At 39.2% G+C, this 26300-nt stretch overlaps 2 protein-coding genes across 4 annotated transcripts in view; one reads left to right on the top strand and one right to left on the bottom strand.

The window, feature by feature from the left end:
- The first annotated feature begins 217 nt into the window (after positions 1–217).
- Positions 218–4900, top strand: PRPF38A (pre-mRNA processing factor 38A). The gene is made up of 10 exons (XM_080348600.1): positions 218–458; positions 524–683; positions 1467–1588; positions 2094–2179; positions 2355–2465; positions 3033–3145; positions 3333–3359; positions 3439–3536; positions 3885–3933; positions 4180–4900. The coding sequence occupies exons 1-10, from the start codon at positions 329–331 to the stop codon at positions 4220–4222; spliced, it is 939 nt and encodes a 312-aa protein (XP_080204726.1). The 5' UTR covers positions 218–328; the 3' UTR covers positions 4223–4900.
- Positions 3471–26300, bottom strand: part of TUT4 (terminal uridylyl transferase 4) — a 49340-nt gene continuing 26510 nt past the window's right edge. For 2 of the 3 annotated variants that reach the window (XM_080348598.1, XM_080348597.1), the window contains 19 exons: positions 25181–25923; positions 24535–24685; positions 23856–23942; positions 22479–22582; positions 22055–22112; positions 21857–21960; positions 21092–21181; positions 19299–19412; positions 18114–18191; positions 17551–17728; positions 17146–17193; positions 16969–17051; positions 14922–15037; positions 12920–13080; positions 11836–11933; positions 9569–10094; positions 6967–7143; positions 5844–5931; positions 3471–3591 (listed from right to left, as the gene is read on the bottom strand). In XM_080348598.1, coding sequence (XP_080204724.1) covers positions 3552–3591; positions 5844–5931; positions 6967–7143; positions 9569–10094; positions 11836–11933; positions 12920–13080; positions 14922–15037; positions 16969–17051; positions 17146–17193; positions 17551–17728; positions 18114–18191; positions 19299–19412; positions 21092–21181; positions 21857–21960; positions 22055–22112; positions 22479–22582; positions 23856–23942; positions 24535–24685; positions 25181–25923 — 3044 coding nt within the window. In that variant the 3' untranslated portion in view covers positions 3471–3551. The remainder of the gene's footprint in view (positions 3592–5843; positions 5932–6966; positions 7144–9568; positions 10095–11835; positions 11934–12919; positions 13081–14921; positions 15038–16968; positions 17052–17145; positions 17194–17550; positions 17729–18113; positions 18192–19298; positions 19413–21091; positions 21182–21856; positions 21961–22054; positions 22113–22478; positions 22583–23855; positions 23943–24534; positions 24686–25180; positions 25924–26300) is intronic. The other variant, XM_080348599.1, reaches the window with a different exon arrangement.

Genomic DNA, 26300 nt, shown 5'->3' on the forward strand with positions numbered 1-26300 from the left:
ACTCACCGCGGCACCTCAGCGACCCCCGACTCGGCGCGCGCGGCGGCAGCACGAACTCCTGCCGGGAACTCGGATAGAATTTCGCGCCAAAGCTCTACTCGGGTCCCCGCCCCCTCGGCCGCGCGCGCGCAGAGGGCGGAGGGGGCGGGGAGAGGCCCGCGCAGCAAGTCGCGCCTTGTTTGCCCGAAGTCGTAGGCGGAAGGGGTGTAAAAGCCCAAAGATAAGATGGCGGCCGCGCCCCGGAAGCGGAAGGCGCTTCGGCCTCCCTCAGGGAAGGGGAGCAGGGCGGCTGCTACTGCGGAGCTGAGGGGATTCGGCGGCCGCCGCCATGGCGAACCGGACGGTGAAGGACGCGCACAGCATCCACGGCACCAACCCGCAGTACCTGGTGGAGAAGATCATTCGCACCCGCATCTACGAGTCCAAGTACTGGAAGGAGGAGTGCTTCGGCCTGACGGGTACGGCAGGGCGGGCGGCGGGGGGGCCCGAGGAAGCCCGCGCTGACGGCCCGTCCCTCTCGCAGCCGAGCTGGTGGTGGACAAGGCCATGGAGCTGAAGTACGTGGGGGGCGTCTACGGTGGGAACATTAAGCCGACGCCGTTCCTGTGCCTGACGCTGAAGATGCTGCAGATCCAGCCCGAGAAGGACATCATCGTGGAGTTCATCAAGAACGAGGACTTCAAGTGAGTCCGTGGTGCATGTGCTTGGTTTCCACCTCTTTTGGCTGCCGTACTGACTGAAATGTGGGTGTCCAGGGGAGCCTCAGCACAGGGTTCAGCTTTTAGCGGGCCCTAGGAGACTCTTCTTGCCAGAAAGCTCGTCTGTGTCAGAGAATCACAGAACGGTTTGGGTTGGAAGGGACCTTAGAGGCTCCCCCAGTGCCACTCCTGCCATGAGCAGGGACATCTTCACCAGCTCAGATTGCTCAGAGCCCCGTCCAGCCTGGCCTGGGATGTCTCCAGGGATGGGGCATCCACCACCTCTCTGGGCAACCTGGGCCAGGGTTTCACCACCCTCAGTGTAAACAATCTTTTCCTCATGTCCAGCCTGTCTCCCCTCCTTTAGTTTAAAACCTTCACCCCTTGTCCTGTTGCAACAGGCCCTGCAAAAAAGTCTGTCTCCATCTTTCTTGTAGGCCCCTTTTAGGTACTGAAAGGCCACAATAAGGTCTCCCCAGAGCCTTCTCTTCTCCAGGCTGAACACCCCACTCTCTGCCTGTCCTGTTGCTTTTAGAAGCAACTCGCCTCCTCACTGGGGCAGTTGGAGCCGCTCGCCCTGCACCCTGTGCTTTTTCTGTACTTGAGTATGTATATATACTTAAGTACTTGAAGAAGAAATCCTGATGTCTAAATGGTCGGTTATTCATTTTAGTGTACTGATTTTCCTCAGGAACTTGCAGAAAGATCTCCTTTCTAAACTACTAACTATGGAAAAAGCTCAGATACGTGAAATGGTTTGCTTTGCAGGTATGTCCGAATGCTTGGTGCGTTGTACATGAGATTGACAGGCACTGCCATTGACTGCTACAAGTATCTTGAACCGCTGTACAATGACTATCGGAAAATAAAAAGTCAGAACAGAAATGGGGGTAAGCGCTCTTAGTTGTGGTTTCTTAGTACCTCATTGATACCTTTTGTTAAAAGCTTTATTATTCTAGATAAAATGATAATTTTGTTTAGTAATATAAGCTTAAAAAAATGTGGCATGGCAATCTTTTTTTAAACCTTACTTTTATTAATTCATCCTTTGGATAGTCTTGCTGGTCATGCTTTTACAAATGAAAACTATGTTGTTTATTTTGCTGTCCCCAAGTGCTTGTGTTTTCTGTTGGGCACTGAAACTGAAACTCAGTTCCACAAATACCAAAGAAACACTATTCGAGCACTGGTTTAAGCACGGTAATTCTACTAATCCTAGCCTCTTTATTCCCTCTTTATGCAGGATGTGCCTAATGATTTTTCTTATCCCTGAGAATGATTTTAGGTCTGTTGTTTGTACAGCCCACTTGACATAAATTGTCTGAAGGGTTTAATCTTTAGCCACTAGTGTTAATAGTCTTTGTCTTTTAAATGCTGTTTCTTCCCCCCACCCAGAATTTGAGCTGATGCACGTGGATGAATTCATTGATGAACTACTCCATGAGGAACGTGTTTGCGATATCATTCTGCCTCGATTACAGGTTTGGAGAAGTAGATGGTTATTGAATTCTCAACTGCATCAAATTCACTAGTTGTATCAGCTGCTGGCTTGTTGCATAAAGCTGTGATACCTGCCCCTCTGGCACACGAAATGCCTCCTGAGGTGCTTGTTCTTAAGAACAAGGTTACATAAGATAAAGTGAAAATTTCTCCTAGAAACGGTATGTTCTGGAAGAAGCTGAGCAACTTGAGCCTCGTGTCAGTGCTTTGGAAGAAGATATGGATGATGTAGAATCCAGTGAGGAAGAGGAGGAGGAAGATGAAAAGGTTGGTGAACTATTTTGCAAAGTGATAGTTAAAGCTGGTGCTGAAGGACTGCAGAACACTTTATGGCCTGTGAGAAATATTTGAGGGGAGGCCCCAGGAGGCTGCTTGCAACTCCTGTCTCCCCACTTCACATGTTTTCATAGAAGCTGCTGGTGAGAACTGGTCAGACCCTAAAGTGGTTCTCAAGCGCTCTGTGTTTGTCAGCTTTTCAGTCTCCTGAAATTCACAAATCTGGATCTGTTCTGTGTTAAACATGTCTCAGATAAATTGTTTCCCATACATGTAGAACTGAGAGAACTAAAGGTGATGATGAAGGTTATGGTGACCATCACAGTCAATTTTGTACTTTTCAAGAATCAGCAGTATGGGAGCTGGCCATTTTAATTTCCAGTTGGCAAACTTAGGCAGTACTACTCACTTCTGAATATTAAATATTTGAGGATGGGAAAGCTTGATGGCATGACTTTCATCATTTATATTAATTCTTCAGAATCCTTAGTGAGAGATGAAAACCTTTTCAAAACAAGACTTACAGAACCTTTCCTCCCTCCCTGCTGTTGTTTCCAGCTGGAGCGAGCACCCTCTCCTGACCACCGCAGAAGAGGCTACAGAGACCTTGATAAACCCCGCAGATCTCCGGTTGTGCGGTACAGGCGGAGCCGAAGCAGGTCTCCAAGAAGGTGAGGCATGGCTCTTTTTGAGCAATATTTTTAGTTTAGTTGCTGCAGATGGCTGCAGCAAGGCATAGACGTGAAGATGACTATTCAGTCAGAATCTCTTGCGCCTCCCTATCTATTCCTTTAGTATATGGGTTGATTCTGCTGGTGCTTTTTAGTGACTTTTTTCTTTTTTTTCCCCCAATTACAGGCGAAGCCGCTCTCCAAAGAGAAGAAGGTAGTCTTTTATTCTATTATTTAATTTTTAAACGTGTGCATTTTTAGTATGACTATCTTAAAAGCTTCCTTTCTCTCAGTCCATCACCACGCCGGGAGAGGCATCGCAGCAAAAGCCCAAGACGACACCGGAGCAGATCCAGGGAGAGGCGCCACAGATCAAGATCTAAATCTCCAGGTATTTTTGTCATTTTCAGATTAATTCTGGCAAGTCTTTGTCAGCAGAACATCCACTGCAAGAAAAATCTGTGTCATTATATCAATAAGGTAGCAAAGGTGCTTAATCTGGTTTATAAAACTGCTAGTTATATATGAAAGCACAGCTGGAAAGCTTTGTTAATACCTGCAAAATTGCCTTGAGTCTGTTTTTCACTTATTTGCCAGGAGGTTAATTTGAGTGCCTAATTAAGGTGGGGGTGGTTCTGGCATTATCTAGAACACTTGATCACTGGAAGCAGACTGTATTAGCAAATCAAAAAAGAATTCCAGGGTCTATGGTACTAACAGTTACTTTTTTACGTCCTAGGGCATCATCGTAGTCACAGACACAGAAGTCATTCCAAATCACCTGAAAGGTAAAGCCCTGGCATGTTTTTAAGGGTGTCTGTCCTTGTAGGAGCTCCTACTTGTCACTGAATCTTGGGGACTGAAGGTCGTGTTACAAGGTTGGAAATATTTCATACGGTGCCTCTCTCAGTGTGGTAGTCAAGTCACACTGTCTGTAGTTCACTACAGAAAGCACCGTTTACTGCTATGAATTGCATTGGTCTTTTAAAACAGTTACTAGTCCTGTGTCATATGGCTTTGTTTGTTTGTTTCAGATCTAAGAAAAGTCACAAGAAGAGTCGGCGAGGGAATGAATAACAAATCCAGCACACAGTTTAGGGACCTTGAACTGCAGTCCAGTACTGTCCTCTTTGCTTTATGGGACAGCTGGATACATGCTGGCTGCTGTAGCAGCCCATTTAATCCTTCTCTTCTTGTACAAGTGTTGGTTGCTGTTTGGGGTTTTTTTTTTTTTAATTAAAAGAAAGCTAAGGATACTTTTTTATGTAGTTAGTTACTCATCCTTGTGATAGAATTTGAGGATTGTTTTTTAAATTGTTTTTCTCAAGGCCTGTAAAAACTAGTGAAGAGCAATAAAAAAAAAAAAATGGGGGTTTTGTCTCTAAAGGCTCCTTGCTGTTTCTTTCCTAATACTTAGTTTAGACTTCTAGTTGAAGCTGGCTTAATTCTCAAATCAGGGTGTTGTTTTGACAAACAGCCACTGCATCTATTTGCCAAAGTGAGAATATGTTTGAGTTATAAAAATTAAAGAGCTACCAGCCTAAACCATCTCAAACCTCCAGTACAGGAAAGGAAGACAGACTGTCATCATCCAGGGTGTTTACTGAAAACAAGAGCTTACATTTAAACCCCCTCTCCAACATGCAGCTGTTACTGGTTGCTCAAGTCTAATGATATGCTTCTGATGCTGTTACCAGAAAACATTGTTTTTCAAATTCAGAATATTTAAGCTCTTACTCAAGTTACAGTTCTCACCTTAGTACCTTTAATTACATACCACAGGAAATCAGTTGTGTTAAACCCTTTGTGTACCGGCCCTTTGTTCCTAGTCTTGCTTCAGGAGCACGGACTCACAGTTTTGTCTCCTCAACACAGCATTTACAGCTTAAAGATTTTCATATGTTGCCCAAGGAGTGTTGATAACACAAAAAGTAGTATGCCAAGTGAATTTATGGAAGGTGATCTCTAGAATTACTCAATATTAGAGCCTGATTTTCTAGACTATTTTCATATTATTTTGCAAAGTTTATGAACAGAAAAAGCAGGTGTGCTCTTCCCTTAAGTATTTTAAAAGAAAGACACGTTGCCTGTGAACTGCACATGCAATGACACCAGCATGGGGAAAAACAGGCACACTGATTGTATGCCTCATTAAAACAGCTCATCTTTTGTCTATTCTAGTTTTTCTAATTACAATTAAATGCAAGCATGCATACAAATAGGGAAGAGGAAGAAAGTCTTATGTCCTTTTTTTGCAGTTTTATTTTTCTTTTAAAAAGTTTTTTGGCACTACATAGTTCTGTAAAGAATAGAAGTGACAAATTCTTCAACACATGAAATCCCCTTCTAATTTTATTTTTTTTTTAGAACAATATATATAAAGTCTGAAGCAACCAAAGTATGAATACAGCTAATAGAAAATAAAGAACTTAATTTTAAAAATTCTCTCTCTTTACAGTTTATAAAGATAAAACAAAACACACTTCCCCTTAAAAATAGGGTAATAAAATAGATGAAATTTGTATCACTCAGTTTTGTGATACTAGTAAAAACTATAGTTCATATCTATGTACAAATGATACAGTTTAAAAAGTCTTAAATAATCTTGTATCTAAACACATTGCATTAAGATTTTAAATCAGAACCTGAATTTTTTCCTCCCCTCCCCCCACCCACCCACAATCCCATTAAATTTCACTTTTTCTGTTGAATGTAATTCAGATTCAAGTGTGGGTGTCCTTGAGACAGAAGCGAGAACCTCTGGTTACTCTGCATCAGTGGGCCAGCTAGAAGAAAATGGATTACAATTACTTCAGCAAATTAAATATATTTAACAGTACTTGGCTATAGTCAATGTATTAATCTTACTTAGAAATAAAGCCATTTTTACTAGGCTGACACAAATGCTAACTGTACAGCTAACCCACTGAATGGGACAATGCAGTGTTACTTCAATCCTATTTCCAAAACTTCCTCAGAATCAAGACATTTTGTTGCATTACTTTAGTTATTTTACAAAAATACTTTCAGGATTTTTAAATACAGGTGTCACTTGGAAACCTCACTACAGCCAACAGATTTTGAAAAACATATCGGGTGCTGGTATTTCTCACTTTACAGTAGGTGACCCAGCAGCACGGTGATGGCAAAGCCTCCAAGTAAAATCTGGGCACAGTTTCACTCTCAGTCGAGCCAAATGCCTTTTTCCTACAGCCCTTCCCAGTCCTGCCAGGTGCTGAGCACTTTATCATCCAGTAGCAGCACAAAGAGGTGAGATAAAGTCGGTCCTCCGAGGTACCCTGAATAACTGAACCCGACCTAACTGTGAAGTTAGTGCTGCTTTGACTGCAGAAGGGGTGGACTAGGTAACCTACAGAGGCCCCTTCTAACCTCAACTATTCCATGGTCTTGCAAGTTTTTATCTTTGTGAGCCATTTCGCAATACAAGGTACAAAAGCCAAATAAAATGAATTAAGTAAAAGATTTCTTCATATTCTTAACACGCTCATGGGCAAATCATCTCAACCTCAACTGAAGCAGAGCTGGCTTTACACTGAGAGCAGCAGGGAAGGAGAAAGAGGCTGGAAGTGCAACAGACTGCAAACTGGCTCAGATTTCAGAATTTGATTTAACCCCTTCCCTCCCACACAGATTTTCATCCATCCATAGAGGAAGCTGAAGCGTTGATTTGACTCTTGGGTTCAATTATGGTTCCAGGGAGCCTAGCAGCAAGTGAAACGTGATTCCTTGGCTTTTAAAGCCTTTGAGACAGTAAAGAAACATGTTGCATGAGCTGTTGATTCACATACTAGTTCTAGTACCTTGAGGGTAGAAAGGTTTGTTCGGTGGGTAGCTGGCATTTCCCTGCTGCATGTAGTTCTGAGGCATATTGTAAGGCCACGCTCCTCGGAGGAGAGGAAAATGGGTAGGAGGGGTCCCATGGTCCCAAGGGACAGAAGGAGGATTCATTTTACCAAACTGTCCTTGGAAACCCTGATCTATTTTTCAATTGAAAGGGAAAAGCACATTGCAAGTTGAAATAATTAAACAGTAAGTCACAAATACAATTTACATCTTAAATAACAGTTTGCAGGGGACTTAATGCAATTAGTCTGATGTGCTACTCTTTTTTTTTTTTTTAATATACATCAGCAAAAATTACAACCTAAATTACTTCATTATTCACTATAATAGAATTTACTGGGGAGGAAGACAGAGGATGAATCAGTACGAAAATCAAGACCCACAATTTCACTATTCCTATGTCATTCTCATGATGAAAAATACAAGGTCTGGGCAATGTTACTAATACCTGATCCCACACAGATATTCACTATCACTGACATAGCTGTGATGTGAAAGCTATTATCCTACAGCAAGAAATAATTCTCGAAAGATGTACAGTGGAATTCCACTTATAGCTGTATGCTTAAGAAGCTTGATACATAGATCATCAGACCAACATAAAATTGATGTTTAGAGACAAAAATAAAAACTATTCTGAAATAAATACACGAATTGTAAGCTATGCCATTTACAAATTCAGTATTACTGCAGCACTAAGGATGAGAAATCACGCATCCAAGGAGGCAGGACACACAACAGGTGATGTGAAATAATGTATTACTAATTCTGCTCTTTTTTCCGTAGCTCCAAATTTTGTACGACACAGCAATGCCTGCTAATTTAAAAAGTTGAACAATGTACATTTACAAATAAAGAAATTTAAGTAACTATCCTTCTCAATATATCAGTTCCCCTTCAGGCTCATAATAAAAAAAATGCAGACAGAATTTCATTAAATAAAAGTAAGCTACACATTTAAAAATAACAGTAACTTTTACACAATAAAACATAAAGCAGGGTGCCGTAAGCAGCATGAAAAAAGGTCGTCTGTCTGAAACTGCTAACGATCCTACTTCTGATCAACTGTCTACTGAAAAGAAAGTAAAATTGCCCCTTCCAACTCAAGGTTATGTGAGCAAAGACAAAGTTTCCACAAACTTACTGTTCCCAAATTGTCATGAGCAAGTAAGAGAGCAGACAGCTCATTGCTGCTGTGCGCCCAACCCAGTGACCCCACCTTAATGGCATCAAAGCCAAAAAGGAAACAAAACTGATTAAAATACAAAGAGGAAAAATACTAGGACTGAGAACTAGGAAAAGGAGAGTGATTAAACTGGAAATACGTGGAGGTTGAGGGAAGGGAAAAAAGATACTGTGACTGACAGCGCAAAAAACCTGGGAAGTCACCTGTGCAGGCACAATAAGAGTGGAAGAAACTTGACATAGAGCAAAAGGGAAAAGACTGAAGACAGGGACTGACTGACTACATGATGAGAAACTGGACTCGTTAAGAGAGAACAGAGCACAAGCTACGATTTGGGGATCTTGTCTGAGAGAAGGCAACTACCTGGGTAAGGAGACTTGGATTGGAAGGAGCTGCATGGGGAAAAAGTCCCCCCACCAAGCTCTGAAGAGAAAAACATGCACCTCCAGCATGTCAACAAATACCTGAAACTCACTGGTGAATTATACCCCATTCAACACTGTTGGCTCAGCTGAAAATCTGTTGCTGTCAACCACCTTATTAGTGCAGAAAAAGACTGTGATGAAGATCCAAAATTTCCATCTTGTGATGAACATCTCCATCAGTATATTGTATGATTGATATATTTTTTTTAAACATAGGAGGAGTTACTCAGAATAAATCAAAAGACCATTATAATGATTTAAAAGATCACAGTTAAAATTTAGGGGCTGCTACATGTTATGTTGCACAGAAAGCTGCATGGGCTTTAATTACTTGATACTGTTTTTCTCAGCCTCAAACGTACAAATGTACTTGGCTTCAGCATGAGGCAAAAGGCTGTTGCCCACTTGTCGCAGTGGAAATCTGTATGAAGTATTTTCAGAAAACAATGTTGAGATTAAGGAAGTGAAATGTGTCAGGATAAACTATAAGAAAAAAACCACATAAGTTCATGCCATATTGTACTAAATGTAAGGAGGCAAGATTAAATTTGCACAACCATAATTCTGTGAGTCTCTAAGTTTGCAGCTGCAGTCTCAGTATTCATCTAATAAAACTACACAACAACATAAATGAAAAATGTATTTTTAAGCATATTCACAGCAATGTGCTTAGATGCAAACAATTACTAGAACATTTCTCAGTTGAATGCATGATTTCTCATGTGTTGCGCAGCCATTAATGGCAGACAGAACCAATGCCTAAAAGCTACAATGATCCGACTCACCTAATTTTTTTCCTATGAAAACATTAATAGAGAGAAGGTGATAAATTAGTTTCTTAAGCATCATATTTTTAATACAAAACAAGTTGAAAGCGTTAGCTGTTCCTGTAACACTTAACATTTGAACACAAAGAGCGAGAGGTTTGATACAACAGAGAAGAGTTACCTGAGTTCCCCACCGTGCCATTGTTCACCAGCGAGTTTGGAGTCACGGGGCTGTGCCAGGGTCCCTCATGAGAAGTGCTGGGAATTCCCATGGGCCTGGCAGCAGGCTGTGCAAAGATGATACTGGGATCATTCAAGCTTACACTGCTCTGGTTATTTGTGGTGCTGCTGCTGCCAGATCTCATAGAAAATGGAACATTTGTAGAATGAGGAGGGTTACCTGCTGCAGAGTGAATAACCGGCCCATGTATAGGCCAAGAAGTGTTGGGAAGCTGAATTTGGTGGTGATGGTGCATCTGAAGTAGTCCCAGGTTATGCAAGGTGGAATACTGACCTGGGGGAGATTGGGGAAAGTTAAACAAAGGCAGCTGGACCTGATGGGGTGGCTGTGCACCCTGCTGTGGCTGTGGAACGTGCTTAGACTGGGATATTGGTTGTGGCTGAGTCTGGTTAATGGAGGCTGGCTGAGAGGAATTCTGTGTAAATTGTTGAGGTTGTGGAGAGTAAGATGACTGATGCGAATCAGACTGGAGGGGAAAAAAAAAAAAGTATGTATTTCTGATTAGTTCACTAGCTATTTAATAGTAATTTTCTTTAATAAGCACCTACTGTATTAGACTAGGCAAAGCATTCCCAGCAACACCCCAAATAATGCACCCAAGTTCCTGGTGGTTTAAATAAGAACAATTTGACTGACACTGATTTTCACCGCCAGATAATTAGGTCTGTCAATGTGGCACATCCCACCATCAGAAACATCATTCGGAGCAAGCATTAGCCCCAGGCTCTTCATTAGACTCTTCACAGAACTGTTTCTGATTTTTAATCAGTGTCTTCCCCATGCTACTTATTTACAGCCCAGAATCTCATTAACTGCTTCCCTTACTTCTAAATAGAGTGGTTATTATTACTACATACACTTTTTAAGGTAATTCCAAAGTATGCTCCTAATATTTCTTTACTTTTCATTTAGTCTGTTAAACAAGAAATTGAAACTCCAAAAACCTGGTTCCAACCCTCATATCCTGACGTTAAGCCATGGCTAAAGGCACAGAAATAGCAGTTATTTGCAAAGCTTTTACAAAGCTTTCCCTTTCACTAGCAACAAGCATGAGCCTGTTTCAGTAAGTATTGCAACTAAGCAGAGAAGCACTTCAAGAACTTGGATGGCTGGGAAAATAGTTCCCAATTTTATCTGCCAAAAAACAGTGTCTGGATTAAGCTAATCTGGTTTAAGCACTAATACAAGATAGTGATGGCACAAGGTGCCTCCAAAGAGAAATTCAAATGACAGCCAGCTACCTAAACCACAGATAATGATCTGAATCGCATATTTCAATCTTCCCTGGAGCTGCTTGTCTCCATCCACAGACTACAGCAGACAGCTATGCTCCAAGTAATTCAGCTGCTGTCGAACAGCTGAAGTTAATGGTCTCTGCAGCTTGTCACTCCCTGTGACTGCTTGACTGTCTGTTTAAATTGGCAGTCACTTTTCTTCAGCACCCAGAGGTGTGCAGGATTTCCCCATGCCAGCCTTTCAGAGCATTCCTTACAGCAGCATGCTGTGCGGCTCTGCCAGGGCAAAAGCTGAAGCCCAGAAGCTGGGACTGGTTCCTGCTGCTATTCCAACTGTTCTGTATGAGTGCCTCCTATGCCGTTATCAAACCAGGATGAGAAGGTAAAACCTGGGATTTGAAAGACAACCACTAGTTTAACAGCTTAAATCTTATAAAAATAGAGCACATGCACTGACTGCAGCCTTCCTGCAAACACTGAACCACCACAAGCATGCACTGGTCATGCCAGCAGCATGATCCACCTGTGTTCCCTGCCTGTTTGTGACAGTCCCTTAAGAGAGTTCTCTTAAACCACAGAGAATCACAATAGTCAAACCTAAGTCTCCAGGATGTTAATGATGAGCTATACTTTACTTCCCTTAGCAACTCCAGAACATTGCCAGAATAACCAAGCACGAGACTTCAGAAGGCATCCTAGCTTAAATCTCAAAGATAGCAAAGCTGGCCTTTCAGAATTGCAAGCTATCACGTATGTAATTTGACTATATAGTTTCAATATTGAAAGCCCATAAAAGCTCTCTAAGAGACACTATATTATAAATCAAAGTTTAAGTAACCAGCAGAGTACAATGCCATCATTATAAAGTCTAGAATCTGTTAAAAAACTGTGCAAACCTGTTCCTAGCATGGGCCAGGATCGCTGGTTTGCTACGTCTTGCTTACTTTGATACTACAGCTAATCGGAACTTACACATTCTGATGACTGTCTAGTGCGCAAGGGTCGTTCCGCTTGCTGCTGACTCACAGCCACTAGCTGTGAATTTACCAAGCTTCGGACCAACTGGGTGCCTAATCAGGGAACAAAAATGTAAATAAAAACCACAGGGTTACAGATGACAGAATAATGAACACAGAATTGGGAGTCAGCAATACCTTAAAACTCATGTGACACAAAGTAGGTAAACCAATTTACCCTCCGCTTTCCTTTTAGTGGAAAACTCTCCCTCTACTGGCAACAGCCAACATTAATAGCTAGAGGCAGCTAAACCCAAAACCTAATTCCAAGTAATACAAATTTGAGCACGAGTAAAGCTCACTTTGCTAACAGGTGGGTGGGCTGCTTTATACAGGTTTCCACGCTGTTGCTGTAAGCACCAGGATTTTAAATAGCAATAGCAACAGCAGAAACTTTTGGGCAAAGAAAGAAGGAAAAAAAAAAAAAAAAAGAGTAAGGAATATCAGAATACAGAAAAGCAACAAGGTCCTCTCTGAAGTTCATTTACGATTGTTTTTCCTACTTTTTCAAGTACTGCAGGCACCTGAGGGCCTAATTTGAATGGATTTGCAATTAGACTTGTCTCTAATTACTAACAGTAATTTGAAAGCTAGATCTAGATTCGTAATGTATCTGTATGCTTTTAGAAGTGTTACTTTAAGACCACTGACTTTTGGTGAAAATGCATTTACTTACCTCTCATAGATGACAGAGGGTTAGCTAACGTTTGAGAAACATTTGGAAGAGGAAATGCAATCAATTATTACTATGATTACTACTCCTAAATGCACCCGTTGTGCGTGGAAGACAAATAATGCAATACCCTGAAGTACACTATATTTACTGCTGAGTATATTTTTCCACCCAACCAAAGACTGTACTTCAGGAGGCACTACCTCACTTGAAGAAAAATGACACTTAGACTAAAAGCTGTATTTGCAATAACTGAAATCATTAGTTGGAGATTTTTTTTTACATAATTACCAGGTCTATACAGAAACCTAGAGAGAAGGGATCTCAGAACTTTCAAATTATACTAATAACAAATAAACTAACTCACCTGGCACGCTGTTATTTCTCTGCCGAGTTTGTTTGAATTCAGGACAATCTCTTCTAACGTGACCCACATCCCCACATATGAAACACCTTTTCTCCCTTGTTTCTCTGTCATCTTCTTTCACTTCTTTTTCATCATCTTTCTCATTCTCCTTCTTCTTCAACCTGAATAATAATTTTTATTACCAATATCACAAAACCACACACACACAAATCTCTGTAGAGCTGTTAAATTGGTATGTTCAAAGGGAAATGGTTACATAACCAACAGCTGTACTAGAATACAAATATCTTAGGAATCCCAGAAAAACACTTGCAGAATATGCCTTGTCAGGCATTGGAACAGGCTGCCTAGGGAACTGGTAAAGTCACCATCCCTGGAGGGATTTAAAAGGCAAGGTTCTTAGGGACATGGTTTAGTGCTAGAGTTAGGTTAGGTTATGGTTGAACTTGATGATCCTGAGGGCCTCTTACAACCAAAATGATTATATGATTCTATATGGGATGGTTAACAACCTGCTTGTACAAACTTAATGACTTCTAAGCTCCCCAGAACTGTCCCAGAAGCTATCTGGCTGTATTAGCACAGAACTATACCTGCAGTTAAGCAGACTTCACCTGTTAATTTGAGAGAAGTTCTATGCAACAATCCCACTGAGTCAGAATATACACAAAACGAGCTAGCTGTATCCTGGAGATATAATCTCCTCCTCACTGGAGATGTCATGTTTCTCTATTAAAGTACTTAGCATCCTGAGCCTAAACAGGATATGAAGGAAAGCATTGAGACTTTTTCAAACTCAGTACTAACACAATAAACTGCAGAACTAGTGATCATGAACCAAGACAAGAAATAAAGGTCTTTTTCCACATTGTATCTGTAGGATTGTTAAATACTAGTTTGTGAGCTCCATATACAATTTGAGAGAGATTCTCTGTGGCTGCACTGTAAGCAGCAGTTTGTATGAAGAGCAGATCACAACTTCTTTTCCTGAGGCAGATGTAGGGAAACAGGAGACGTAATTCACTCTGCTAGTGCTTGTGAGCTCATGAGTACATGAAGGGAGTGGCTGAAAGAAACAGCCTGTGACCTTGGGGTCCCAGTCCAGTTTCATGTATCCTGAACCCTTCTGACTGAACGAAGACTGTAAATAAGGACTAGCAGGAAGGGACCAAGAATATTTTTAATAATTATGAAGTACACAACTGGATATAGAGAGTAGATCAAAAACCCCAGATCTGTATTTTAAGAGCTTCACCAGGTTTTAGGAGGAGTCAGACAACCTATACTGATTGGGCCATTAAAAATTCAAATATGTAAAAATGTGAGGACTGCAGATTCTGTCAGTTCCTGCTAAGCTCTCTTTGGAGACATTGGCCTCCATGTGCTAGGGACTCCTTTTGCAGGTGTATTGGATCTAGAACTCGTAAGTGCAATTAATATACAAGATCACTAGGTGACTGCACTAGTATGTTACAGAAATGCACCTGAACTATGTACATTTTAACTACCTCTAGATTTTAATAAATGAACTTATACCTGCCTTGCAGAGATATGTTATCACATTTATAGAACAATCCAAATTCAACGCTATCTTCCAAACACGATCACTACAGGAAATCCATTATAATACATTACAAAATGTGCAGTTAGGTAATATGGTCTCCATCTGAATGTTTACATTATAAAAAGATAATTTAGTGATTTAAATTTTAAAGTAAGCTGTAAATTACAGATCAGCTGTAAAATACAGATAGATCATGAAGTGTTAACATATTACACACTTTTTATTTTACTGTGTGTGCTCACATAAACACTCAAAGATTTAAAGAGATGACCAGAAATAGCCTAAGAAAAGCAAAACAGGATGGGAAGTTGAGAGTCAGATGCAAAGCTTTGATTTTCTCTGCAATTAAGCAGGTTCTTCATTTCCACTAAAATTTCAAGTATCCAAATCTCTTGATTTAATCTCCGAGATTTTAATTTAGCTTTGTATATTACTTACCTCCTCCTCTTTGGACAGTCTTTCATGTAGTGACCAATTTTTCCACAGACACGACAACATCTGTCATTGGGTGCCAGTTCCCCATCTGTCAGCACTTTCGAGTCAAAAAAGTATTCCTATCAAAACACATCAGACAGATACAATACTTACGAGACTGAGAAATGAAAGCAAATTGGACAGCTTTCATCTCCTATTGTCCCCTAAATTCTGCCAGTTCTTAGATTATACCTAAGTCTCTTTCTTCCCCTAGATAATGGCAGCTTTTTCAGAGTTTGGGCTAAAAAGTGTTATTTAGTGGTAGGGCCAGAAGCTGAATTTGCAGAACAGCGCATCCAGGCTCCAGCCTGCTGCCTGCCTTCTGCTTCCCCACAGGCTCTTCGGAAGGCAATTTTTTGCACATGATCTATTTTGGTATCTGAGTCACTGTGTGTATGCTTTCCAAAGCAGTCTCTGTCCCTTCCCAAATGACACTATTATATCCCCTCCGACAGAAGAAAGCTCAGGTGGGAAACAGATGGAGCATCTGTGCATGGCCCTGTATCCCTGCCCTGCCTGCAACGTGCTAAGGACATCTGCGGTTCTGACCTGTGCCAGCACAAAGGCCACAGTTTACAGCCTCTGAGCAACACAAACATTGTGAAAACACTTATCTTGCCTAGAAGACTGAAACAGAAGTACAAATAGAAATGTCCTAACCCCAGCTCAGGAACAAAGTCCTACTGTAGACTTAGGTAATTTACTGAACATTTTTGCTAGTTTCCTCTCTGTATCACTAAGCTGCACTACAGGGCACTGGCTTAGGAAGGAGACAGAGAACTCCTTCTCTGTCAGGTACTTTGGAGAAATAAAATGCTCTGTAATACTATTTGCATTATTTCCTTCACATAAGAGGGCTCATTTGCATCTTAAGGCTGCTTTCTCTCCTGCTTTTTATCCTTATGTAAAATATTCAATGAACATCTGAGATGAAGCTGAACAACGCAAAAGAACACATATAAAAACATACAGTATATGCTTTCCAGAAGCACTATAGCATTGTGCTGTACATATATGCAAGCAAAGAAAAAAATAAAACTAATTAGCAATTATATTTATTACATACACTCACATATTTGTCACTTACAATTAACTACATCCACACTGTAATTCATTATCCGTTTCACAGTAGTACTCAAAAAGTCCCAATAAAAACACCTCTTATGTTATTAGACACAGTGCAAAATAGAACACAGCTACTGCATCAAAGCACATTTAATATAAAGTACAGATAAAGTAAGCAAATGGAAAAGAGAAAATAGGAACAGATGAGGGGAAATAACAATTTTCAGATTTTTAAAATCCCTTAGAAACACAAACCCTCTTCAAAGCCATTGGGAGAACAGTCCTCTAAAATGTCTTAGAAATCACCTTGCTAAAGTAGATGTTAAAAATACCAATTTCAGCTGATTTATTTGCTTATACAAAGAATTAGTTCTCTATGACACATCAATGGCTGGACCCTATAGCTCAAAGGAGTAATTTCTCTAGAGTACTGCTGCATAAACACATTCCAGACCTTGACTCACTATGTCAATTTTAAGATGAACTGATAAGAAAGTTTATCATAATCCTTTTCCTTTCTTAAGCAGCAATCCTTACTTTCCCCATCCACTGGAAAACAAAGTAGAGTGTAACATCTCATAAATCTATTTGCTTTGGCTACATGAATGGGTAGTAAAGTTCCTAAGCCTGTTTCTGGGTTTTATAGCTGTTGTTGCAGTTTTCTGCAACACTTCATGCCACACAATGAAAAGTTTTATAAAAAACAAAAACCAAAATAAGCTTACCTTCCCCCAACTGCCAAAAATACCCATCACCCATCCAACTACTCCCATGAATTTTGTATTGCAGAAGCCCAATACTAAGCCACCCATTTAATGCAAATAATGTGTACCTACATATATTGTGCATACCAAATTGATAAATACATGCAAGAGATTCGCCCTGGATGCACCAATTCAGTGGATGAAGAAAAGTAAAAAATATACTAAAAACTATGAACACTTACAGCTTCTCTTCCCACAGTTGGGTAGAATGGGGTACCAAATAATTTTCTCCCGTTGATAAATGCCTTCATTATGAAATTGGTCACTATTGAAGAAAGACGGTTATTGCAAAACAACAGAAAAGGCACAACACTTTAGAAATTAGTGAACATTAATCATTAGTAGACAAAATAGCTTACTTTTCCTAGAGACTCCAGCACCGAGATTATGATTCAAGTCAAAAGGATCTGTGTAAAGAAGGGGGAAAAACAAATGAAGAGTTGGAAAAAATATGTTGCAACACAAATTTTTATTTTAACACAGAGAATTCAATTTTAAATGCAGTCACAGAGTAGATGACAGCAAAGCAATGCTGAGTGTTATAAAAAAACATGACTAACCATAATAAAGAGCACTTTACTGACATATACTAAAAGTTATGAGTGTAATCTCATTTTGTAAGCTGCAGGACTTGCAAACAATGCTTCTTTTAAGCACTGATGGTAGTTTCCTCACATAAAGATCCTGTGCAAGAAGAATAGATGCTCAAGCAACAGTATTTATCACTCCCTCCTTAATGAAACAAAAAATCAGCACATAAGTACCTTCTATGGCAATACATTTGGATGTCCACTGTTTCTCAAACGTCGTTAACAGCTTCTTCTGCCGGATGCTGATCACATATTCCTTGAAGTCAAATTCTTCAGTGTAGAATCGCAGCAACCCCAGCCACAGTTCTCCAAGTGACTCGGTGTTCTTTCCAAGAGAAGGCAGCCGCTTCTTCTGCGTGCCATGGAAAACACAATTTATACAGGTACAGTTACTGAACTACTTCTCATTCTCCAACTACCTCTCTAATTATGAGTTTGTCTACCATGAACAGTTTCACTTCGTTAAAGGTTAAATCACTACACTTAACAACACCTCAATCCCAGACTATTGAAAGTAAAAAGTTTTTTCCCTGATTTATGTTACTTAGAAATGACTTAATACAAATTAAGAAAAAGCAGACACTCATCTCAGCAAAACAGACCTCATTTGGGAAGTTATAATAATATGGATATGGAAGTTCAACCACTCTTTTATGTATTACGCTGTTAGCAATATATTACTTTCCCATAAAAACAAGCTTTAAGTTTTAGTGACTCTTCTGGAATTAGAATATTACCAATTCTTCCATGTCATCAAAAAAAAAGGCATTCCATCCATCCACCATTCTTTGTGGAATCTGTTTTCCATCAAATATCTGCCGAAATAGAGAGGGATACAGTTACCACTCTAATTCAGATTCACCATGCAAGACTTGCAGTTTTGCTGGTAAGAAGTAGCACAAAAAACCAAAAATCTTTTAATTTTAACAATTACTTCTTATATAGGCAGAATTTCCCATTGGTAAAAAATTTCCAAGTCTTTCTGCATTATTGCTATGTTTCTCTCAGCTTACTTGGATATTTTCACTTGTTCTTTGCAACTAAGAAAACATGACTGAATTACTTCATCAAGATTCCAATATCCCTCCTGCCCACAAAATCTCTAAGGATACTTTATATGACTCCTATTACATTTTGACTTTAGCAATGCCAAGGGGAAATTCCACTGTTATTTAAATGCACGCTCAGGGCAGCAATAAAAGAACAACCCTCAACAACTACTAAACTATCAGCAAGAAAGTCTGAGTCTCAACTGCAGTGCTTAAGCCAATTTTCCTCTTGTACACAAACAACGAAAAAGTCAGAAAGGGACAATTTTCAGAAGTGCTGGGAAGTTTCAGAGTATATCCAGGAAGAGGCAGATAGCTGACTAATTATTTTGTCCCCACCCATGCAATGAAGATACAGAAAGTGATTTTCTTAGTAAAGTTTCCTGGCACATATAAAACAGCACCTTTAATGTTGTACCAAAGCATTAGTTATCTTTTTTTTTTTCCCCTCATCAAATCATAAAATTAACTTTTTCTCTTACAGATAAGATGTTGAGCAATAAATATTGCTTCTGACAATAACTGATGTGAGCTGGACTCACATCAAGAGCATCTGGTGCAGCCTCATAATTACAATTCCCTTCATACCACCTGACAATATTTTTTCTATCCTGTTCAGCATACAAATATAATCATAAGACCGAAATCTCAAAGTAAACTTAACAGCAGAATTTAGGTCCAACAGATTCCCAGTTTTGTTGTAATTTTCTACTTAAGTTTTACCCACTAAAATCAAGAGGGAGTTAGGAGCCTGCTAATGCAGAAGGGCCCCAGATTTCATTCATCCCACTGATCCTAAAAGCCCAGACTTCTCATATTTGGCTTGAAGAACCAGGGCATCTATTTTCATAGCCACCTCTTCTGAAAACCTACCTCCTGAAGAACTGGAATAACTGGTGGATTTCTCTGTTGCAGAAAGTACAAAACCATAAGAATATAGGCATACGATGACAGACTACCCCGGGATGCATCGCCAATGTCACAGCGCTGAAAAAAAAAGAAACAAAATACTGAATCTATATTTTATTGTTCAAGACTAACAACTATGTCAGCGAGCAAACAGAACCCTCACCAGTAATAGAAAATACATTCATCTCATAACTAAAAATTGTTTGATGAAGCCTGAAAAATAAATGTCCTCAGACTCAAATGCCATCTGGCAAATCCACAGCATAATTTGAGTAACACAAAACCAGAAAAGCTTCTTATAGCCAAAATACGTTGGTGTTTTCATTTGTGTTTTTTTAAATTTATTTATAATGTGCCTAATTCAAAATAAAACAACCCCTAACCCCAAAGCAGAAATACTAACAAACCTCTACTTCTGATATCTGGGTTTCAATACTTTAAAATTTAATTTTCCTAAACCCATGTTACTAGAGCTGTTTCTATGATTCCTTACTGTTTTGGTTTCCCCATTTTTTAATAATTAATTAATAGGCAAGTATTTCGACATCATACTAGCAACTTAGGCAATACCTGGCATTTTTCTGACAGACATAGAGATATGTAATTAAACCGTGGTCCAGCCTGCACAACACAGTGTAAAACAAACACCAGAGAATTACCTTAGTATGTTTAAAAAACTTACTATGGCATAACCTTTCTATAGTATGTGCTTCTAAGCTACCCTTTGCTTCAGGCATGTATTATAACAAACAGCATACTTTTAACCTCCTAGGTCTGGAAAAATCAGCTTCACAAGTGACTTTCACAATAGCAGCAGCAGTGACAGGTGTTGCTGTTTTTTCTGTCAATGCAAATAGAGGAGGAAGCATTTTGCTTAGTGTATTTGTATAGCTATGAAGTCACCTCAATACATCTACATTCAGGAGTGTATGTCCCATGATTCTCAAATTTGTTTTTTACAGTAAGATTTTTAGAATATGTGCAACAGAAAAATGCAAGATTCGTTATTATCAACAGAAGGCATTTTTAATCTGAACACTGAAGAGACGTGGTGATATTCTGCACTAGTATGACCACAACAACAACAAAATCATTATTCGTCTTATACTAGACAGTATAATGAACATGTCCATTCCATTCTGAAACAAAGTTATTTTATTCATTTTTACGCATTTCATTACATTAACATCTATTAGCATGATACACTCCCTATAACCTGTTTTTTATTTGCTTGTTTCACTAAACTTTCTTTGGATGTGTTTGGGAATGTGTTTAATAGTGAAGCTTGAATAAAAAGAAACTTGTTTCAATTATCAAAGGTCGTATGATGCTTCAAAAAAAAAGATGCAGTAGATCTTGGTTTTGATATTTTCATTCTTAAAGTGAAGTGTGTGTCCTAGGCATATGAAGTAGAGACATTTCATCAACTCATACCTTCTCAAATTTTTACAGTAAGTAAAATGGTGGTGGTGGTGGTTTTTATTTTTATTTTCTCTTATGTGAAATTGAAAAAATGAAAGTTTTCCTTTCATCAGCTTCCTCTTAGATAAAAGTCTTTCAACAGCAGAAGAAACCAGAACTGAAGAACTGGTTTCTGACACATACAATCAGATGGAGCACAGTCAGCTTAAGAAAGTGCACTTCATATTAACAGCATTCTACTGTTTCCTTTCCAGTTGGTATTAGCAAAAGGTAAACTCAGTTGCTGTACTAGAAAACACTGTATTATATAAATAAGTACCTTCTTTTTATATTACCTTTGCAAAAACTTTCATTGTATAGCCCAGATATTGCACTCTAGGATCAATAGCTGCATACGTAGCCAGCATTCTTGTGTTATGCTGTGCCTGGGGAAAGGGAGGGAAAAAAACCAAAAATCGAACAGGTGTTTCAATGTAATTTATAGCTCATACAGTAGAGTCTGCAGTTCAGGCAAAGACGATGCAAAATACAACTGGAGGGCAAAAAAAAAATCACAACGATATGCCACAAAAATTCATGCAACGTTTCCTGCACAAACATAACTGAGAGGTGTCATCAGGACAGCATGAAAGCAGTAACAACAATCAGAACCTTGGAAAATACCAGCAAATAAGTCAGTCTGTAGGGTGACAACTGGAACTAATTCCACAGATTGCATCTTCCTCACAGGTGAATGTGAGCACATTGCAGAAGAAATCATGCAATTTCATTGTGCTAGATGTAAGCTGGGATGAGATATATTAATACTATTTACGATGACAGAAAGGCCATGGTGAAGAATGTGGCACTAATAGGTTTTTGGGAGCATTCACAAAAATCTTTGTGTGCCAAGAAGACGCTCTGTTATCAGGTTATACAGTTACTTGGGCTGGGCTCAGGGTGTGGCCCACTGAATTTAAATAATGTGGAAAAAAACCCAAACGCACAAAAGCACTTTAATTCTGGTTTCAAAATTATTCCATCAAATGATTATTTGAGTGAATTATGATGAATTTAAAAGCTTTCTTTAAACTCAAAACCAAACAGAAACCGATGCTTACCAGTGTGTTGTATAAACTGATATCTCCTTCTAAGCCACTTCGTCTGTGTTCAAATTTTACTATAGGCACTTTGGCTGTTGTTATAGGCAAGATGTTTCTCAAACCTGGGGAAGCAACACTTTAGTACATAAAACATTTCCATTAACTACATATATAGTAAATGTAAATACAAAACAAATAATACTTTAAAACACCTACCTGGATGCTTCTTAAGAACTTTTGCCAAACCTTCTATTATTTCTTTACAGTTTAATTTCTAGGAAAAACAAATATTACAGCTTCAGACATTAAAATATTGATCCTGTCCCGACAAGCACATTTACTATCAAACGTTAATTTCATAGATGAAATGTCTGTGTGCAAAACGAAATAAGCAACAAGCCAACACATGAATTTACATAAACTGGCAGCTCATATTCTCTACAGTAAACTAAATGTGTGTCTATGGGGCATTAAAACTAGAACAGGCTATACCTCGCTTCAGTTGTACCGAGTGCAACAAGCCGATGTGCTACCAACAAAATCCTACCTTTCCTATTACAGAAATCTTAACTGAATTTAAAAAACTGTAAAGAATTATTGAATTTAAACTAGTAAATGTTATCAATTTCAAAACTCTTACCTCTGCATTTTCATGGCCTTCCAACGTCATGCAGATATCTAGATCACTGTCCCGAAATCCAAATCCATTCTTTGATGAGCCAAACAAGCAAAGTCTGGCTTTGTCTGATCAAAAGAGCAGACCAAAAAAAGATAAACTCTTTTACAGCTGAATGGTAAATGCTTACTATGGAATAACACTTAACTGAGATGTGTAGGTGCCCATAAAAAAAATGAGCTTTAAGAGAGAGCTTACAACGTCACTATAACCATTAAATGGCATCTCCAAATGTGGTGCAATGCTTTGTGGTATGTGACTGCACTTTCCTGTTTAAAATAAATCAAAATAATGTGCAAACCCAGTCACCAGTACACAGAGCTACTCTTAGTGCAGTCCAAGCAATATTTCTGGTTTCACTCATACTTTATCTAGGTTGCATATTTTTTCTATGACTAGGTAAATTGGGTCAATCAGTAAGTTTCTGTAACCATAACATACTGTTCAAGAAAATAAAAGTGATAAGATAAATGTATTTTATGGAACATTTTTTTCCAATTGTTTTGTTCACATTTTTATTTGAAACATAGTATTATAGTTTGATTCTTCTAAAGGCAAGTGAAATTACGTAACTGAGGGGAAGCAACTTCTTCCTAACTGAAAATAATACATTTATCTGTTCAACTGAAATTAACGCTGTAACACACCTATTCACAGCCTTTTGCTAACCTTTAATAGAATCAGAAACCTTAAGTCTTTCAAGGTGCTGTAAGAGGTCTCGATCCTCAGCTGCTGTCAGTGGAAGTGCAAGTCACAGTTCCATGCTTACAGGCCAGCTCTGGCAGCACAGATGGCTGGCTGCAGCAACCAAGGGACTGGAATTCAGGAGACATGGGCTTGGTACCTGGCTCTAGCACTGTTCTACACCACCTCCACCCTAAAAAAAATCCCTTTGCGTCTCTGTGCCTTGACTTCCATCACTGTAGTAAGGTAGTTTGGGCTATTTTATAGAAGAGATGTGAAACAACAAACTCATTAAGATTTCCAAGATACTAAAACGCTGGTGAGTAGGTAACAAAAGTGCTTGGCCCACAGTCCAGGTAACACTAAACCAAACTGGCCGGGGCCTGATCAAACTTTCTGTCCTGACTGCAGCAGTCCTGTATCTGCATTATTACTCCTGCAGCTTTTCCTCCACTCGAGGGACATTTTAATGGAACAGCACTGAGGGATGCTCAGTCTGGAAGTCTGCAAGACAGCTTTATGTACACTGGGAAAAAAAAAAGATGCCACTGCTCTAAGCAAGGAAAATGAGCAATAATGAGACAAATCACATCTTCATGCTCTGAACAACATGAATGAAGGAAGCATCATCAAGAATCACTGTCTACTGTTACGTACCATTATACTCTTTTCGAATAAATCTTTCCAAACTTGCCAGAATTTGTTCTCTGTTTTGTTGTTCAGATAAAGGAGGGGATAATTCATCTAAGTAAAAACAAGTTAAAACACAGTCAGGTGTGACATTCAGCTACCTCAAAATTCTTTTTCAGCTAATTAAAAGTACTGGATAGCTTTTTTTTTGTTTTTGTTACATTTCCTTTCCTTGAATACGTGATTTTCTTTTTTATTATATCATTAGCGTTGTTAAGACTTTATTTCAGATGTCTGACTTTTCTTCAAGTATTCAAAGAGCAGCTCAGTGGGCACCTGGTGTCCAGCCGAGGTTAACCCACCGCAGTACCCAAAAGGGGATTTTTCCAAAAGAAGCCATAGAATTTGACAAGAACAAACACTAGTTTTGCCCAGAGCCTGATTTCTGATAACACTACTAACTTTTTACAAATCCAGTGAAAAATTCTGTATAGTATTAGTTTCTCAAATCTGTTATAAGAATTTGATATCAAAACCATGGATAATATGGAAATGAAAGTATTGGTTAATCTGCAGCGCAAGGTACCTGGAAGAGCCTCTTCCCACTGAACTTACTGGAATAAGTAATTTAAGGCTACAGCTTTAAATTTTTTTCCAGATTCCAGATCACAGTTTACAGTGGAGCACAAACACTTTTCCAACTTACCAAAACATCTTTTGCACACTATATCAAGTATTTCCCGAAATCTGTCTGTCATTGGTGGTAGTGGCTTTAGATCAATTTTCTTGAAATCCTCTGGGCAGTCATTTTTGGAATGTCCATCCCGTTTGCAGATGCTGCATACTATAGTTGGTGGCTTTTTGGGGGAAAAAAATAGGTCCATAAATAGAATTTTACCTTTAAGATAGTTTGACAGACCTAACACTGCCATGTTAGTCATGCAGCAAAGAGCATTTAACACCTGAACAGCAACAGTGTCTACAAAGAACTAGAGAACACCTTCCAAAAGGCTGTGTTTAGGTCTCAGTGCACAAGAGCACCTGGAAATTCTACAAGAAAACAGGAGAGGAAGGGTGGAAAAAATAGTACAGAACAACCAGAAGACAGGACTCAGGATTTTTTGTGTGTCTGTGTGTGTGTGTGCGTGTGAGTCAGAAAGCTTTGCATAAGATGGGGGCTACAGACCATCTAGTCCAAATGGCATGAACATTCGGTGTTTTCTAGTCCTGAATAGAGAGCTGTCATTCATAACAGAGACTGAAACAGCCATTGGGAGAATCCTGTCAGTCATCCAGCCTTAATTTTAGTGATTTAAGTTTTAGTGACCAGCACGGCTAAATACACAGCTTACCTTTCCTGAAGTCAAAATAAACTTATCAAATACATAATGCATTTCTTCTGTAGAGAGTCTGCCTTCATCTTTGAGATCGTGAGCTTCCACCATTGCGTTGCAGTTGGGCGAGGTAGCTGGTGTGCCAGTACACTTACTCTTCTGAGGAGACTCCGTTATCAAACTCTGTCTGCTTTCAGCGTCAGAAAATTCATTACTAGAATTTGTGTTGTAGGACTGATGTTCGTTGCAGTTACAGTGGCAGCTTAGCTCACCTTCACTTACACAAACTGAAATTTCTAAATCATCCCTCTCTTTAAGTGATTTTTGCTTTAATTCACAGCATTCGTGAGAAATAAGGGATAAAGCTGCTTCTTTGTCTTCATCATTGCTAGAGTCCAATGTTGAAAGTAGCGAAGAGTCCATGTTCTTGTAAGTACATCTTTTGGCTACAGCTTCTACCACTTCAGTACATTCAAGTTCATTCTCCGGTATGTTACATCCACTTCCTATATTTCGTTTATCTACAACTTTTTCTCCTTGTGGAAGGCAACAGTTGACTACAGGCTCTTCAGATCTTGTGGATTTCTTATTATTCATTTTCCCTTTTTCTTTTTTCTTGGTATCTGTCTTGGATTTAATCCCATCTTTACTTTGTGGACATGCAAAATATTTATATGCTGTCCTAAATCGCTCCAGGATGTACTCAAATACCATCTGGCTATTTAGACTTCGTGCAACGTTCCTCTTTAGTGCAAAAGGATCTAGGAAGAAAAAGAAAAATTTCATTAGTAATCTTAAATTTCTACATTTCACTAAGGCAGCTGAAATGCCTAAGTTATGATACGGCAGTTAAAAAGAGATTTCTATAATATAATCCAGAACTGTATTTGGATATACTTAAGAGAACGTAGGGCCCACAATGTTTTTTGGACTTCTTCCATACAAAACACAACACACGTGTGGCCGTGAATAGTTGGCTATCGTAAACCATTCTAGATAGTGTTATTTAAAAAGAAAACCACAGGTATACTGTACCATTACAGTCAATTTCTAAACTAGAAATTAAAATAAACATACAAAGGCAAAATAAACATAGGCCTGCCTGAACTTTTCTCCTCCACTAAAGAAGGATTTGCAT

This window comes from Nesoenas mayeri (genome assembly GCF_963082525.1).
Source record: "Nesoenas mayeri genome assembly, chromosome: 8".
NCBI lineage: Eukaryota > Metazoa > Chordata > Aves > Columbiformes > Columbidae > Nesoenas > Nesoenas mayeri.